Source organism: Podarcis tiliguerta (assembly GCF_965153285.1).
Source record: "Podarcis tiliguerta genome assembly, chromosome: 5".
Lineage (NCBI taxonomy): Eukaryota > Metazoa > Chordata > Lepidosauria > Squamata > Lacertidae > Podarcis > Podarcis tiliguerta.
This window is the reverse complement of record NC_139538.1, coordinates 10557953-10575965: the sequence shown is the minus strand read 5'-3', so window position 1 is coordinate 10575965 and position 18013 is coordinate 10557953. Positions and strand designations below refer to the sequence as shown.

The 18013-nt window shown below is 45.1% G+C and overlaps 1 protein-coding gene across 7 annotated transcripts in view; it reads right to left on the bottom strand.

Moving 5' to 3' along the window:
* Positions 1-18013, bottom strand: part of PEX5L (peroxisomal biogenesis factor 5 like) — a 180136-nt gene that overhangs the window by 5453 nt on the left and 156670 nt on the right. For all 7 annotated transcript variants that reach the window (XM_083442178.1, XM_083442173.1, XM_083442177.1 and 4 more), the window contains 6 exons: positions 10704-10820; positions 9230-9373; positions 6990-7060; positions 4494-4691; positions 1803-1968; positions 1202-1359 (listed from right to left, as the gene is read on the bottom strand). In XM_083442178.1, the coding sequence (XP_083298304.1) occupies positions 1202-1359; positions 1803-1968; positions 4494-4691; positions 6990-7060; positions 9230-9373; positions 10704-10820 (854 nt within the window). The remainder of the gene's footprint in view (positions 1-1201; positions 1360-1802; positions 1969-4493; positions 4692-6989; positions 7061-9229; positions 9374-10703; positions 10821-18013) is intronic.

The window sequence follows — 18013 nt, the reverse complement described above, 5'->3', positions numbered from 1 at the left end:
AGACACCTTTCTTCCACCAAGGGAGACCTAGTACACTCTGGCCTACCAGCTTTGCAGGGCAATGGCATGTTATGAAAATGAGAAGCCCCTTGAAACTGCTTGGGGGAAAGCAGTGGCGTAGCATGGGGGGTGCAGGGGGGCCCGGCCGCACCGGGCGCAACATCTGGGGGGGGTGCGCGCTCGCACTCGCAGCTCTCTGCCTCTACCTGGCTCACTCACTCTCTCTCACTGCAGTGCTGGCTGTGCGAATCCGATCCGAGCCGCCGGGTCGCCGCCCACTGTGGAGAGGAGGGTGCCAGGCGTGCGGTGCGGTGCGGTGCAGAGAGAGAGAGAGGGACTATCTGGGGGAGGGACAGTGCAGCGGGGGGGGGGGGCGCAAATTACTTGCCTTGCCCTGGTTTAGGTGGCGCAAATTACTTGCCTTGCCCTGGGTGCTGACAACCCACGCTACGCCACTGGGGGAAAGGCCATTTTTTCTGAGGGTGATGCATGACCTCCCATTTCCCGTGGTCTTCATGGGTTGTGTCTGGAAGCAGTGATCCCCGTGTTTCTAATCGGCACACAGGAAACACCACTCTCTTTGGTGTCCCTCTTTACATGAGCCACAATTTTCACTGGAGGTCAGCTGGAGAAGCTCTACTCTAATATAGGGGACCATAGCCAGGTGGGGAAGAGAAACAATCTCCCAAACCTCTGGAACCAGGCTCATTTGAGCTCATTTTTAGAAGTATTCAGAAAAGGGCTAAGAACACATCCCCATTCCTTCTTTAGACATCAGTCTTTGAGCCATAAGCTAGCAAAACGGTCATCAGCATGGCAGGTGGGCTGTAGGACCAGGATGTGGAACCTGTGGACCTCCAGAAGTTGCTTGAAGACAGCTCCCATCACTCCTGACTATTGGCCATGCTGACTGGGGCTGATGGAAGAGGAGTCCATTCAACAACATCTGGAGGGCCACAGGTTCCCCACCCCTGGTGCAAATAAAGCAACTTGTATCCCCAAGTGGCAAACGTTAACGGTATATGTGAGCCCATAAAGGGTAGACACCAATTGGATGGTCCCTTCTTTGCTCCTCCAGCCATTGGAAATCAACCCTCCTCCAGTTTGCATGGCCCCATTCTAGACTCCATTTCATGGTCACACTATAGAAGTATGGGAAGAACTGGCTGTTCCACGTAAAGGGTGGCTGAACAGTTCTCACCTGTATGCTCCAAGGTTGATGCAGCTTATTCCTAAATTGTACCTGGACCTGATGAAGCCAGGCTGGATTTCCAGTGCTCTTGTGTAAGCTTCTACGGCTTCCTCACTCCGATCTCCATTGGCTAAGGTTGCACCGAGACGGTTCCACAATGAATAATCCTGACAAACACAACAGCAGCTTTCTAGTATTGGTGCAATCCTTGTACGTATATAGCTATGTACATATATCCCTGTACATATAGCTTTCTCTCTCTCTCTTTTTGCCAGCAGCCTCAAATTAATGACTGGTGGAGTGGAGGGTGAAGGGGGTGGGGTTGGAATTAATTGCCTTCTCCATTAACTGGCATAGAACATGAGACCATGTCTTGTAGCTATGGATAGTTACCCTATAAAACAACTTTGACTCATTTGCAGGCCAGTCAGAAATGGGGCAGGAATAGAAGTTCTTGAAAATGGGACTATCTCCTTGCAATTAAGATTTCTATTTCAGGCACCAGAGTATTAATGGCAGGAGTGACAGCTCATTAATGCAGGCCCGACTTTAAGAACAGGCAGAAGAGGAGAGTGTCAAAAGCCTGTTAATGCAAAAGTGTAAAACTTACCTCGGGCCGAACTGTGAGGGCAGCGCTGAATGCATCTATTGCTCTGTTGAATTCTCCGTTCAGGTGGAAGAGCACGCCGAGTCCTGTTTGTAAGTCTGGGTCTATCATCTCCCCGTTCTGATGGGCTCCCTCCAGGTATAGCTCCTTCACCTCTTCCAGCAGAGAACTGGAAGAAGAGAGCAGCACAAGACAAAGGCAAGCGTAGCATTTTAAGAGCAGTGTAGGATTTGTGAATGGGACGCAGGTGGCGTTGTGGGTTAAACCACAGAGCCTAGGACATGCCGATCAGAAGGTCGGCGGTTCGAATCCCCGCGACGGGGTGAGCTCCCGTTGCTCGGTCTCAGCTCCTGCCCACCTAGCAGTTCGAAAGCACATCAAAGTGCAAGTAGATAAATAGGTACTGCTCCGACAGGAAGGTAAACGGCATTTCCATGTGCTGCTCTGGTTCGCCAAAAGCGGTTTAGTCATGCTGGCCACATGAGCCGGAAGCTGTCTGCGGACAAACGGCGGCTCCCTCGGCCAATAAAGTGAGGTGAGCGCCGCAACCCCAGAGTTCATCACGACTGGACCTAATGGTCAGGGGTCCCTTTATCGTTACCTAGGGTTTGTGAAATGGCCATCCGGGCCCTCAAATCATATGGTCCATTCTTTTTGCCTTGGGTGTGTGTGAACCCTGCTGAAACCACTTCTACAAATTCTGATATGTCAGATTGAACAGGGAAATGCTGGTTTTGGTGGGCATCTATGGGCTAGCGTCCATGACATCAGCGTGACAGCTTCCCTCCTCCCTCAGTCTGTGAAACCATTTCATAACTACCGTCAAGTTTGTGAGTGTATAAAGCAAAGGATGAACAAGCATCTGCATACATAACCCTCTCATGAAAAACCCAAAGATGTAGTTAACTGACATGCAAGGGGAGAGGTAGGACAGAGCACTAGTCTAGCATTCAAATTGCATGGATGGACAAGTTGTGAAGCCGAGTTCAAACTGCAGGGGAAGTACATACTTCAAGGTTAATCAAAGTTGTGCCTGATGTATGTTGGAGTAGAATTCCTATCAGTCCCAGCCAGTATGGCCAATGGCCTAGGACAGCCTTTCTCAATCTTGGGTTTCCAGATGTTGGACTGCCACTCCCATCATCCCTGACTGCTCCCCCTGCTGGCTATGGATGATGGAAATAGAGGTGGATACAGTGGTACCTTGGGTTACATATGCTTCAGGTTGCATACGCTTCAGGTTACAGACTCTGCTAACCCAGAAATAGTACCTCAGGTTAAGAACTTTGCTTCAGGATGGGAACAGAAATTGTGCTCTGGTGGCGCAGCAGCAGCAGGAGGCCCCATTAGCTAAAGTGGTGCTTCAGGTTAAGAACAGTTTCAGGTTAAGAACTGACCTCCGGAACAAATTAAGTACTTAACCACTGTATAGGGGGGTGGGATGAATTCAGTCACATTGGGCGCAGAGCCTTGGGGGTGCCACAACTATGATGCAGAATGGAAGGTGAGGGGGGAGGGGTGACTTTTGGCATTGCACAGGAGGCCACTGAAATTTGAGACCCCAAGGGCCATCATAGATGGAAGTTGTATTAGCAGTATTATTAGTATGCCGCCCATCAACCGCAGATCTCAGGGCAGTTCACAACATTAAAAACCCCACAAAATACATAGTAAAAATAAGAATAACAACAAACCCCAAATCCCCCCTCCCACATGATGTTCAAAAGGGATGTCAATCAGCCCAAGGCTGGTTGAAAAGGAACGTTTTTGCATGGCGCCTAAAGGTGTATAATGAAGGCACCAGCCAAACCTCCCTGGGGAGATCATTCCACAAAAAGGGAGCCACCACAGAAAAGGCCCGTTCTTGTGTTGCCACCCTCCAGACCTCTTGTGGAGGAGGCACATGAAGAAGGGCCTCAGAGGAGGATCTCGGGGTCCGGGTAGGTTCATAGGGGGAGAGGCAATCCTTGGGGTATTGCGGTCCTGAGCCATTTAAGTTGTAGTCCAACAACATCTGGGAGCCCAAAGTTGAGAAAGTCTGGTCTAGGATGATGGGAGTTTTAGTCCAGTAATAATAATAGTAATAATATAATTTTTTATTTATGCCCCGACCATCTGGATGGGTTTCCCCAGCCACTCTGGGCGACTTCCAACAAAATATTAGGTAAAGGTAAAGATACCCCTGCCCGTACGGGCCAGTCTTGACAGACTCTAGGGTTGTGTGCCCATCTCACTCAAAGAGGCCGGGGGCCAGCTCTGTCCGAAGACACTTCCGGGTCACGTGGCCAGCGTGACATCGCTGCTCTGGCGAGCCAGAGCCGCACACGGAAACGCCGTTTACCTTCCCGCCATTAAGCGGTCCCTATTTATCTACTTGCACCCGGGAGTGCTTTCGAACTGCTAGGTTGGCAGCCGCTGGGACCGAACAATGGGAGTGCACCCCACCGCGGGGATTCAAACCGCCGACCTTTCGATCGGCAAGCCCTAGGTGCTGAGGCTTTTACCCACAGCGCCACCCACGTCCCTTCAAACACCAAATATATTAAAATACAATAATTCATCAAATATTAAAAGCTTCCCTAAAAAGGGCTGTAACATCTGAAGGAGACCACATGACTTTCTTAAATTACTGTGACTGCTTTTAAGAAATCCCAAATCTATTTCGTAAGGCCCATTTATCAGACCTTCTGTTACCTTTCTTCTGCTGCCTTGGACATTCTCCTGGTAAGCGCTGGGGATCCTTTTTTACTCCTGACGATGTACTTGTATTTAGGATTCTGCTTGATCCAGTTTCTTAGCGCTTCATAAGCCTCCTGCTGATGGCTGGTGTTTGTAAAGCTCACAGCCAAGGCCATCAAGGCTTTCAAGTTGTTTGGCTGGAGCTCTAGGCACCTGAACAGAATAGCGGAAACCCGTATTAGTTAGATCCCTCTCGATGGGTTGGCATAAGTCCTGCTAATTTGAATGCAACACTTAAGCTGAGCCAACAAAGGACTTTGCTAACCAAATAATTAGACATTTATTATTTTTTGGTTTGTTTATAATTAACAATGCAGGTTTACTTGGCAGCAAAGTCCCAGTCTGCAGACTTTGGCTGCAATCCTAACCCCACTTAGCTGGGAGTAAGGTGCATGGACTTAAGTAGGACTGAGGAGACATAATTAGGATTGCCCTGTCAAGTATACATAGGATTTCAGACTTGGCTTAACCATTTATCCTTGGTTCCTAAAAACCACCTCTAGTGGCAGGCAGTGAAGTTCACATAACAACTGCTGACCTCAGCATCACCACTGGAATCAGAAGATGCATCCTAGCGATTCATTGGGGTCCAAATTGGGCATCTTAAGGTCAAATGATATGACTATCCAGCCTGGGATGGATGCTGCGATGGCTTTGCTTGCTTATTTGTTTGTTTGCAGATTTATAAACCACTTCACAACCAAAAGTGATATACAGTGGTACCTCAGGTTACATATGCTTCAGGTTACAGACGCTTCAGGTTACAGACTCCGCTAACCCAGAAATAGTGCTTCAGGTTAAGAACTTTGCTTCAGGATGAGAACAGAAATTGTGCTCCGGCGGCACGGCGGCAGCAGGAGGCCCCATTAGCTAAAGTGGTGCATCAGGTTAAGAACAGTTTCAGGTTAAGAACGGACCTCCGGAATGAATTAAGTACTTAATCCGAGGTACCACTGTACAGTAAAATTAGATAGAACCAGGGCTCCCCCCCCCCCAGCCAGAATTTGCCGGAACTCAGTTCTGGAACTTCTCAGGTAGGCACCATTGCCGTTATAAGAGAATAAGGGAGGCGATTATAATATTGTGGCTATGATCTGATAGAAGATAGGGTGCAGCAGAAGGGGGAAATAACAGCTCTACGGGAAAAGGGGTGGGAAGTCGACAAAAATAAGAAAAAAAAGACGAAATCGTGTTTTGACTGTATATGTTAAAAATCGTTGAAACTTAATAATATATATATGAACAAGGGAAGCATTCAGGGTGAATTCCGACACCTCTTTTTGTAGCAAAAAACCACTGGATAGAATACAAAACATTACAAACTCAGCAGGGTTGTATCCTGCTGCACAAGCCTACAAGCCCCCTTTGTAAATGGAAGTTTTTTTGGTGGTGTTGGGGTGCAGGGGTCATGCACATGGTTGATTCCCACCCCTCCCCCCGCCAGTTTATTTATTGTATGCAGGGAGGGAACCTGTGAAAGGGCTACAGTAATGGAAGCATTGTTAGATAAACGGATTAGCTTATTAACACAGCTAATATCATTAGGTTTGGAGAGTATATACTCAGTGTGAGGAGAAAATGAATATGACACAGCTAACTTTCTGAGCACAAGCAGAGAATAATAACTAGCATTAGAAAATGTGGCACGACCGTTATCTGCCTAGTACTGGAACAGAGGCAGCAGCAGAAACGATCACCATATACTTAACATGCGGCTGTCGGATTGAGTTTAGCTCAATTAAGGAGCACTTCTAATGAAGAGATAAACTTTTAGAAAGTGCGCAAGTGCCAGGAATACCAAGCAGGCCTCCTGTTTGCAGAGTTCCTTGGTTGTGTTTGCCGGACGACATTGCCTTTTCCCACGTTCCCATTTGCTTGATTCAGGAACATACCGGATTAAGTTTTGCAGATCCCTTTAAGGATACATAAGCCTCTGCGCTGTGTGATCTTAAATACTAATACAGTGGTACCTCAGCTTACATACGCTTCAGGTTACATACGCTTCAGGTTACATACTCCGCTAACCCAGAAATAGTGCTTCAGGTTAAGACCTTTGCTTCAGGTTGAGAACAGAAATCGTGCTCCGGTGGCGCGGCAGCAGCAGGAGGCCCCATTAGCTCAAGTGGTGCTTCAGGTTAAGAACAGTTTCAGGTTAAGTATGGACCTCTGGAACGAATTAAGTACTTAACCTGAGGTACCACTGTAATAATTGTTTCTGCACCAAGGTGGCTCAAATATGGCACACCACAGTTTCACACCCATGCAAATTAAAGCAAACTTGCATATACTTTGCATAATTTGTTTTGATGGGGAGGGGCAAGGACCAGGCATTGTGGTCAGTCTTTAAAGTCTGTCTTCCTTGCCTTAAGGACTAGAAACTTGACTTCTTCATTATTATTATTTTTAAAAATTATAGCTGAGAGTCTCTATGCAGCAATTAACACCATTTACCTTTGGAGTGCAACAATTGCTCCCTGCTCATTTTCATTCTCAGCTTGTGTTGTCCCAAGGTACTGCCAGGCCTGCAACATAAAAATGGTAAGATTACTGCACAGCTGTGTATCGAAAGGACTGCAGTACCTCAAGGACTTCCTCTCCCCATATGAACCACACTGACACTGCAGTCATAACCTGAGGTCCTTCTTTATCTGCTTCCTTCATGAGAGGTCCAGAAGGTGACAACATGAGAACGGACCTTTTCTTCAGTGGCTCCTCATTTGTGGAATGCTCTCTCCAGGGAGGCTCGCTTGGCACCTTCATTGCATATCTTTAGGGACCAGGTGAAACTGTTTCTCTTTAACCAGGTCTCTGGCTGATTAAGATTCTATGCCCCTTTAACTGGGTTTGTGGGAGGAGGGTTATTGGTGTGTGTTTGTTTTCTTAGGTATTTTGTGTTCTCATTTTGTATTTTTATGTTGTGAACCATCCTGTGATCTTAGGATGAAGGGTGGTATACAAATTTAATAAAGAATGAATAATAGTAATAATAAAAAGTTGCTTTGCAAGTCATTTTACAAAAGTCCAGTCCAGAAAAACCAAAGAAATGCAAGCAAGAGTTGAAAATATAATTTGAGGGATTTTCAGTGTGCCTTACAGACATCCATACAGCTAGTGGCCAGGGAACAAACCAGAAATACCTAAGTGTGACATAGGAATTAACAACAACAACAATAACAATACAGTGGTTTAATTTCATTGTACACAGGTTGTACAATGATAATAAAAGTATTATTATTATTAGTGGTAGCTTGGTTCCCAAATGGCTTAGTTGTTGAACAAATTGGCTCCCGATCGCCACAAACCTGGAAGTGTTTTGGTTTGCGAACATTTTTCAGAAGCCAAACGTCCAACGTGGCTTCCGCTTGAGTGCAGGAAGTTCCTGCGGCCAGTCGGAAGCTGCGTCTTGGTTTCTGAATTGTTTCGGGAGTCAAATGGACACCCGGAATGGATTAAGTTCGAGAACCAAGGTATCACTGTAACAACAACAACAACAACACACCACTTATTACTCAACTAGGCTTTTAAACTGTTTACAAAGTATAAAATTAGTTACGGAAACATTAAAGTATAAGCACTCGTAAGTGAAACTTTCAGTAAAGCAGTCCCCTTAAAACAGCAGAAAATTAAAACAGGAGACTTCGGTTGAGAGCTCAAAAGTGCGCCTTCAAAAGCTGGCAGAATGCCAATGCATATTATTTAAATTTACTAAATTTGTATACTGCCCTTCATCCAAATATCACAGCTTAGGCAGTTCACAACACAAAATGCACAAGAAACAAAAACAAAACAATAGACAACAGAAGTTAGGCTATCCCTGTCCAGATAGAGGCACAGCTGGGCTACCAGCCAAAACCGATAGAAGGCATTCCATGCCACTGAGGCCACCTGAGCCGCAAATGACAGCAAAGGACTCAGGAGTACTCCTAAGCTGTGTACCCGCTCCTTCAGAGGGAGTGCAATGTCAGCAAAAGCAGGCAACCACCCATCCAGTCTTATCTGGATTGAGCTTTAGTCTGTTGGCTCTCATCCAGTCTTCACATGACTCCTGGTCAAATTACGCTGATTACAACATCTGATGGGGACGCGGGTGGCGCTGTGGGTAAAACCTCAGTGCCTAGGGCTTGCCGATTGCATGGTCGGCGGTTCGAATCCCCTTGGCGGGGTGAGCTCCCGTCGTTCAGTCTCAGCTCCTGCCCACCTAGCAGTTCGAAAGCACCCTTAAGTGCAAGTAGATAAATAGGTACCGCCTTATAGCGGGAAGGTAAACGGCGTTTCCGTGTGCTGCGCTGGTGCTGGCTCGCCAGAGCAGCTTGGTCACGCTGGCCACGTGACCCGGAAGTGTCTCCGGACAGCGCTGGCCCCCGGCCTCTTAAGTGAGATGGGCGCACAACCCTAGAGTCTGTCAAGACTGGCCCGTACGGGCAGGGGTACCTTTACCTTTACCTTTACAACATCTGATGCAACCGAATATATATTGCAGGCTTTGTATTGGATGTGAAATGTGGGTTTATCCTTAATTTGTAAACTTTCCCCTTTTAATACAATGGTGCATCCCCATCCAGCTTGATAGTACTGGAGACCTCATGTCGATCATGATATTAAGCATGACCGCTAAAGGCTTTATTTCCATTATTAGCAAATAAGTTCAAGCCTACGCATTCCAGTTTCAGAATATTAACCAGAGCGGATACCTCGGAGTCGTGAGGATCTTGGAGAATAGCAGCTTCCAGGTATAAGATGGCCAGGGGCAAGTCCCCCTCCCTTAGCTTCTTGAGGCCTTCCTCAAAAGCGCCAGGCCAGTCTTTGAAGGGGTTCTCTGTATGAAAATAATAGCCCTAGGAGAGAGAATGCACAGTACCTCAAAAGGTGAAAACAGCCTAGAATTACTGTGGTGCCCCGCAAGACGAATGCCTCGCAAGACAGAAAACCCGCTAGACGAAAGGGTTTTCCGTTTTGGAGGTGCTTCGCAAAATGAATTTGCTATGGGCTTGCTTCGCAAGATGAAAATGTCTTGCGAGTTCCTGTGGGGGTTTTCCCCCCCTTTTCCCAAGCCGCTAAGCCGCTTAACAGCGGATCGCTAAGCCGCTTAACAGCGGATCGCTAAGCCGCTTAACAGCTGATCGCTAAGCCGCTTAACAGCGGATCGCTAAGCCGCTTAACAGCGGATCGCTAAGCCGCTTAACAGCTGATCCACTAAGCCCGCTAAGCCGCTAATAGCCTTTTAGCAGCTAATCCGCTAATCCCTTAAGCCTTTAATAGCCGCTAATAGCCGCTAAACCGCTAATAGCGCTAATCCGCTAAGCCACTAATGGGCTTGCTTCGCAAGACGAAAGAAACCGCAAGACGAAGAGACTCGCGGAACGGATTCTTTTCGTCTTGCGAGGCACCACTGTAAATTGCTCATTTCCTGCACCAGTGGTTCCCAACTTCCCACCCCCAGACCACTTGAAGACAGATGAAGGTCTTGGTGGACAACTTAATGATCTTTCTGCCTATTAAAGCAATGGTAATAAATGCCTGTGCGAAATGGTGTGCAATTTTTAATTGCATTTTAATTCCTGCTTTCATTTCTAATACAAATAAGAATCAATACAAATATTTAATGCGGCGGATAGGCCATCTCCCATGTTCAACCACAAACCCACAGACCACTTGAATGAACCTCCGTCATGTCTTTTTTTTGCGGTACATGAGCATAAAAAGTTGATTAAATAATATAATAAAGCCTTCGCCAACTTGGCGAAGCCCTCTGGATGTTTGGAAACACAACTCCCATCAGCCCAAGCCACAGCAGTTATTTCCAGCAGCAGAACTGGGGAACTTGATGGACTTACTCGTCCTCTTTTCAGTCTTTTTCATGCTCACATTACACACTTTTTGAATAAGGCCTCGTTGTCTTGTGAGTTCCCTCACTTTGCCTTACTAAATGCCACAGAGGAGAGAGGCAGCAGGCATCTTGGGACCACTGCCATGTGGTGGGCGGCAACCTGCGTCCTTGGTTTGGTGCTTAAAAGCTGCCATTGGAACAAATTAAAAAGGCATTTGCCAAATTATTTCACCCTCCTCTAGCTACTGGCAAGGGCTTTGGCCTAGTCAAGCTTCCATGGTTGCCCCTGGCAACCCAGCGGCCCTACAAGCCTTCTCTCTCCACAACATCAGCTTTACCTTCTCATTAATGGAGACAGCTGCTTGGCCTTGTGCTTCTTGGCTGTCGGAGATCCAGTTTCTGCGAGCCATTTCTTCCCACTCTGCTTGCATCTTATCCCAAAACTCTGTGTCTGACTAGGGAGAGGATAAATCAAAAGGAAAACAAGGAAAGCAGGATTTAAAAGAGGAAGAAAAAAGTGTGTGCGTAAGAGAAAAACATCTTTCAGCTTCACAGCATCTTCTGTTTTCGTTTTTTCTGTTTCCAAAACTGCAAACTCTGAATACCTAATGCCTCCAGCTGATCTTGGTGGATATTCATCCCAGGCCACCTGTTTAAAATGGCAAATAAAAATGCAAAGTAATGCTGATGACTACCTGTTGATGGGAGGGCAGAAGTCTTTCAGTTGAGCAGTCAAGGGAGGAAAGAATTGAACATTACCAAGCCTGAACATTTGCATACACAGTACAGTCACCAATGGATGATTTCCCAATGCTTTTTAAAAAATTATATCTACAGTGCTCATGACAGCACATCTGACTCTCTCCTCCACCCTCATTTTTTCATCACTGCAGTCTTACAAAATAGAAACAAAACAAGGTCTTCCAGCACCGTAAAAAGGGCACATATTTATTAGGATGACACAAGTTTCTGTAGACTACGGTCGATTTCGTTACATGCATAAGTCAATGAAAGTTTATACCATAACAAATTTGTTAGTGTAGGCACCGCAAGCTATTTTTTTATTCTTCTTCAGTAGCAGAGTAATAGAACAACCGCTCTGGAAACCTTTACGAATGAAGTAGGTTGGATAGGGAGAATGTGACTGTCCTACTGTAACCCAAACAGCTTCATGGCTGAGGGGGGATTTGAACGCAGTACCAGCCCAAGGCTCTAGCCACTATGCAATGCTGGCTTTCACCTTTTTTCACTCCATGCACCTTAATGAAATGCCACGCTGCAAGCTCTGAGACTGTGTCTTTGTCGCCTCTAGTTTTGCATTGCGCTTCAAGCCTGGGATGCTCGAATCTGTCAATTTCAGTGTCTCATTTCCCAGTCTTAAATCCATCTACCCACATTTCCAAATCCATCTGCACTGTCCTCGTGAAAATCCATCAAAGCAAACTTCTCATAATGTGCACATTTTTGTATGCAATTTGGCCAAATATACCTAAATTTAGCAAACGCTGCTAATTAATATTCCTTAATATAATGTAGGGTTGCCATATGTCTGGACATACTGTAGTCGGAAGCAGTGCCTGGGCAGAAAGTGGTAAAATGTCTAGGAAAATCCAGATGTATGGCAACCCATGTTGACAGTAGCATTTTTGCTGATTTTTCTTTAAAATAGCTCAAAAACGTCAATTTTGCCAAAAAACCTCAACAACTTTGCCCCCCCGAAAGCTCTGTATAATGCATTTTTTTAATGTTCTCTGCTAATATTTGCATGCTTATGCACAGTTCACTCTGGTATCTTCTTCTTCTTTGGCAATCACTCGTAGCTGAGTAAGATCGTCTTCCATAAACACGGTTTTAACAATGAGTCCATAAGTGACTGTGGAGGCCAGTTCTGGATCCACACATCCTTCCACAGTGGGGACATTAGTTTCCGGGTTGGAGTTGATCACGGTGTGGATTTGCCAAGCGTGCCTTCCTCTTAGCACATTTCTCCCTTGCGTCCTGAGTTCGAGCGTCTTCAAAGCCCATGACCATCTTTGGCAAAGGCTGTTCTCTCTCACCCTAGTATACCTATTCTGGGACACATTACTTGGCTGGAGAACTGCACTACTAAGGTTGGAGAAATGGGGGGTTTGCAGGATGGCTGCGTATCATTTCAGGAAGTGCGAATTTGACTGTTAAATGTGAACTGAATTGAATTTCTCCTCTCCCCCTTCTCCTTGATTGCTAATGTTCTTGATGAGTCAGAGTATGCCTGAGTTTTGGGAGTGGCGAAGGGAATGAGAGAGAGTAGAACCCCAGGATTCCTAAGAAGTGGGGAGGGGGAGGAATTGTTGTTGTTGTTTAGTTGTTTAGTCGTGTCTGACTCTTTGTGACCCCCTGGACCAGAGCATGCCAGGCATTCCTGTCTTCCACTGCCTCCCGCAGTTTGGTCAAACTCATGCTGGTAGCTTCGAGAACACTATCCAACCATCTCGTCCTCTGTCATCCCCTTCTCCTTGTGCCCTCCATCTTTCCCAACATTAGGGTCTTTTCCAGGGAGTCTTCTCTTCTCCTGAGTTGGCCAAAGTATTGGAGCCTCAGCTTCAGGATCTGTCCTTCCAGTGAGCACTCAGGGCTGATTTCCTTCCGAATGGATCGGTTTGATCTTCTTGCAGTCCATGGGACTCTCAAGAGTCTCCTCCAGCACCGTAATTCAAAAGCATCAATTCTTCGGCGATCAGCCTTCTTTATGGTCCAGCTCTCACTTCCATACATCACTACTGGGAAAACCATAGCTTTTACTATACGGACCTTTGTTGGCAAGGTGATGTCTCTGTTGCTTCTAAAGTTCAGCTAAGTTGCTAGACTTAAGTAACTTGGACTTTGCAACTCATAAGAAGTATCTAGAATCTAGAGGTAATTTAGCTCCGAACGCTACCAAACCGTAAAGGCAGGGCAGGCTTTGTCCGCCTGCTAGCAAACATGATTTGGTTTGAATTCACAGTCTGACAGTCCTCCCAGGGGCTTATCAAAGAGCAGTTTATATAAAACTGGACTATGCTCCCCGCACTTCCTCCTTAATAAAGTCCAAGCAATATAGTTTTATGTGGGCACTTTTGGGAACAACGTGAGGTTATTGTGTCTGTTGTCTGCTTAGCTCTGCTTCTCCTGGACGCAAAATGAAAAAGGCAAATCATAAACAGGATTGTCTTAAATCACCAGCCAGAGCCCCAGCAATAATCCATCAGCATTGTGGGTACTTAGAATTATAACTGCTTGCTAATTAAAGTTTGGCAATCGCAACAACCAGCATCCACAACACAAACACTTTGCTGGTTCAGCTAACATCCAGATTCCCTTAAAGATTCATCATGCTACATTTTGGATCTGGGAGGGATGTTTTCACTTTGCTTTTGCTCTGGTTATTAGTGCAGCTGAGGGCACATTAATTCCATGTACATTAATTCAATGGCTTATTTTAAAATGTAATCTGAGGTGCTTCCTTCCCTCCCCAGCCTTGATCTTGATGGGATTTGGTCCCCCTGCTGCAATTAGCAGTGGAAAAATGCTGCCCGGACTTTTTGGAGGAAAAGGGTTGTTTTAAATGTGCTTTAAAAGGCATAGTGTGCATTCAGCCTTAGAGAGTTTAAAAATGCACACAACATAATATGATAAGATGCAAGGAGATGTTATATTGTGTATCTCAGCCTTGTCCATCCTCATGTTTTCCAGCAGTTTTGGACTAAAACTAAAGTGGGCTGGGGCAAATGGAAATTATAGTCCAAAACATCTGGATAGCACCAGGTTGCTGAAGGCTGGCATACTTTGTAAACATAAAATAATACGTTAACATAGACAAGGATCTCTAGTTTTTCTTGACTGTCGGGACAGAGCCTTTAGAGTTATGAACAATCAGTAACCTGGTTCCTTTTCACATGGCATGTGAAACTCTCAGTTCTATCTAGCTCTGCAAGAGCCCTCTCAAAGTCCAGACTTGGCAAGGCGTATTCATTTAGATCTGCATATCCCCGTCGCGCCCATGCTAATTCACTGGGCACTTTGATTTAATTTCAGGGATATTCCATCCAAGCTGCACCACTAGAGCTGGATTCCGCTTCTCTTCTTTGATCCAGGAATAAACAGCCAACTGAAACAACTCCTCCGCAGAAGGGCAACTGGTCCGAGGTCTCTATAATTAATGTTTCTTCTCACACACTGGAGTTGGGTTTCTTTAGCCAAAAGACCTTTATCTTGCAGGCACCATCTGTTCCCGCGATGCTGGATTTGCTGTAGCTTAGCCTGCATTTTGCTGACAACAAAAATGAACTGTTACAGAGAATTCCATGAAATGAGAGTGCAGGGAAAGCTGCCCCCTTCTGAAAGCATCCTCCTCTGCATGTAAATTTACAAATAAATCTGGGGCAGGAGGCGTGCAGCAGACCATTCTCCAACGTATAGCAGTTGGTTCCAAAAAAAATACAACCTCAAAGATCCTACGTGAGTAATACTCCGTAGAACCTATGTACCCGAAGAAAGATGGAGAGCTGTTTTTCGATTCATCTGTGCTCCTTGAATTGTGCATGGAATAGAACCGTTGAAATTAGAAAGAGCATGTTCAAATAAATCCATTATCCTCTTGACCTTGTGATGTATGTAGCCTTTGAAGGTGGTGAGTTGCCTGGGTCACGTCCAATTAATCTCGAGCTTTGCTAATATATTGACTACTAGCTGCTTTGCATTTAGCATTGCATGGGAATTTTAAGGAACAAAAACGCCCCTATCACAGTCTTGAAATCTGTGGTTAAAATCAATGCCGTTTGGATAAGTGCAATCCATCACCTTGATTCAAAATGGCGTCCAACTGTATCCAAACATGGACGCAAATCTACTCCTTGAACTCAGGAACAATCATGCAAAATTTGGTTAAAAATCTGTTGCCTCTGGTATAACCCAAGATGTATGTTACACTTTGACACAGGGTAACCTGTTTAAGTCTACATAACACCACATGCATTCAATCTTAAAACACTTATAAACTGCAGACAGAGCTTTTCCACCACACCCAGCAATATATTTTCTCTTCCTCACCCCCTGTTTTTTTTGCTCAACAGTCAGACTGGATAAAGGTTCTGGTGCACTTGAAAGCTTGCTCATTACTTTGTGACATTTTCCTTGGTTTTAATAAATGGATTATCATACTGCTGCTTTTGGATTTTTCTTTCCCCCCCCCAAATGGATCAGGGCAGCTACCCACAATTTTTATCTGGATTAGGTCTGTTTCACAGAATCGGCATTCAAAGAAGCAAAGAATTTCTGGTTCAGCTGCTACATTCTACATACAAGGTTCTGGTTCACACATAACACTAAGTCATGCTTTAATAAACTATGTGTTAACCACAAGTCGTCCAACAGATCATCAAAGTAAACATGGCTTGCTTCTTGGTTTATGTTCCAACTGCTCTTGCTTCATATATTTGTAGTGTGGGAAGTGACTGGGATAGGACGGTCAAAAAAACCATGGTTAAGGAAGGGTGCTGGACTCATGTGTAAAGCCAAGCCATAGCTAAAGCAAACCAAAGTTTACAAGTCAACAAACCATAGCTGCAGACCGTGGTTCATTAGCAGTAAAAAAAAATCACATAGCTAAGCTGCTGAGTAGGGATCACACATAACACTAAGCCAAGGTTTAATCAGCCATGGTTTACTGTCATATGCAAACCAGGCCAGTGTTTGTGTGTGTTGGGGGTGGGGGTGGTAGGACAAAGGGTACATGCCTCCCCATCTTAATTCGAGTGAGGGTGCTGAGACATGCCCTCCAGCATCCCGCAGAGGAAAATATTTCGGGGAGACGTTCCCACGCGAGTCATGTGACTCACACGAAAGCATGGTCCCCCAAAACACGTGTCTTTGGGGGGCTACGTTCTCAACAGAGCCAGGTGACTCGTGTTGAGTACACTTCCCCCATAAAATGAGTTTCTTCTGAGGCCACCCTCTTGCAAGAGCCAAAATGAGACATTCTGGGATTCAATCAGAAGAGCAAGTGGCTTATGTAATTCTGGGGTGTCCTGCTCAAATCAGGACAGTTGACGAGTGTGTTGAGATGGCAGGAGGATATAATCTAAATAGGCCTAATCATCAGAAAACAATCAGATCATAGCCTTATTGCCCTTTCAGTCATATTGCAGTGTCAATTCAATACAGCTGATCTTCTTTTCATTTTACACCCCAATTTTAAGTAAGCTGTATTTTAATTACGTACATTCCAATCTAATAGCTGCTTCGCTCCCACCCCCACCCACCCCTGGCCATAATATGAATATGTTTTAATTATCTCTCTAGGTGAAATGTTTTAGAGAAAGGATGCTATTAAAAAGAGTCTCTTTACTTTGTGCAGAATGTTTCATAATTGAAAAGCATAGCTGCCAGCATTTTAGGCATATTTGAAGCCTGAGTTTTATTCAAAAGAGAAATAAAGTCTCCTCCCCACTCCCTGCTAAATAGCCAGAAAACCCACAAAAATCGCATGATCTGTACTAGAAAACAAATTGTGGGTTTAAGGAATAATAAGAAAAAAATACTTAGCATTTATATAGCACATTTCAAATGTTCAAAGCACTTTGCAGGAATGGCTTCAATAACACCTTATTATTTTATTTATGATTCATAAAGCGCCATTACTCTGCATTAGTCCCAGTAGAGCTGGCAGTGTAAATAATGCTTAACGTGGCCCTGAAACACAGACAATGTATAAATGTCACTAGTAATAGGGCTGATCTGGGTTGGGTTTGGATCTGCCCACCAGAATTGGAGGTGTGTATATCAGTTCCACCCTCCTAAATGTCAATTTCCCAGGGGAAAAAGAACTCTGCAGCCTCCAAAGTGAAGCTCAGCAGATCCACAATGCCTCAAGGTCCTATTGTGTTCCCAACGACATTGTTGGGAACATAAGGAGGTCTAGATGCTTTCACCTCTTCTCCCTGCCAGATGTGCCACTTGGATGATTCAATGAGGACTAACACAAGGCAGTGCACAAGGTCCAGCATGCAATTCAATATTTGTTGGGAATGTTATGTACTGAAGTTCTCACCCTGGGCCAGCAGGGGGATACTGTAGATAGTTCAGGTCCACATATGCAAATAAGGGATCGAAAGTGACGTTCAGTGATTGGATAGTTACAGAAAATGGTTACTGTTGCCTTCTAGTGGAGCACTATATAAGCAGGCTGGCTGAACCCTTCAGTTCAGTTCTGTTCTGGCCTGTGAATAAACAAGAGCTGTTTGAATAATCTCTGTGTCGTCTGATATGTTCACCCACAACTTAGCAGGGAATATGAAAGAGCCATTGTACACAGAAAGCTAGCATGTCAGGGAGAAGGCTATGCAGACCATCTTTCCTGAAAAGCTACTTTTCCAAAGGCATTGCGGGCCCTTCAATCATGTGACACCCAGTGACAGGCAGCAGAGCCAAACCAGAGTCTGGTGATGCAGTCCCTCAGAATTCCACTCAACAAATTTGAGGGTTTCCTAACAACACACACCCAACAACAGAAACTGGTGTAACAACTGATTTCTGAGTAAATGAATTTCAAGAAAAGCTGTGCATCTACTACTGTGTTTAAGCCTGTGACATATTTATGTTTAAATAATAATAATAATAATAATAATAATAA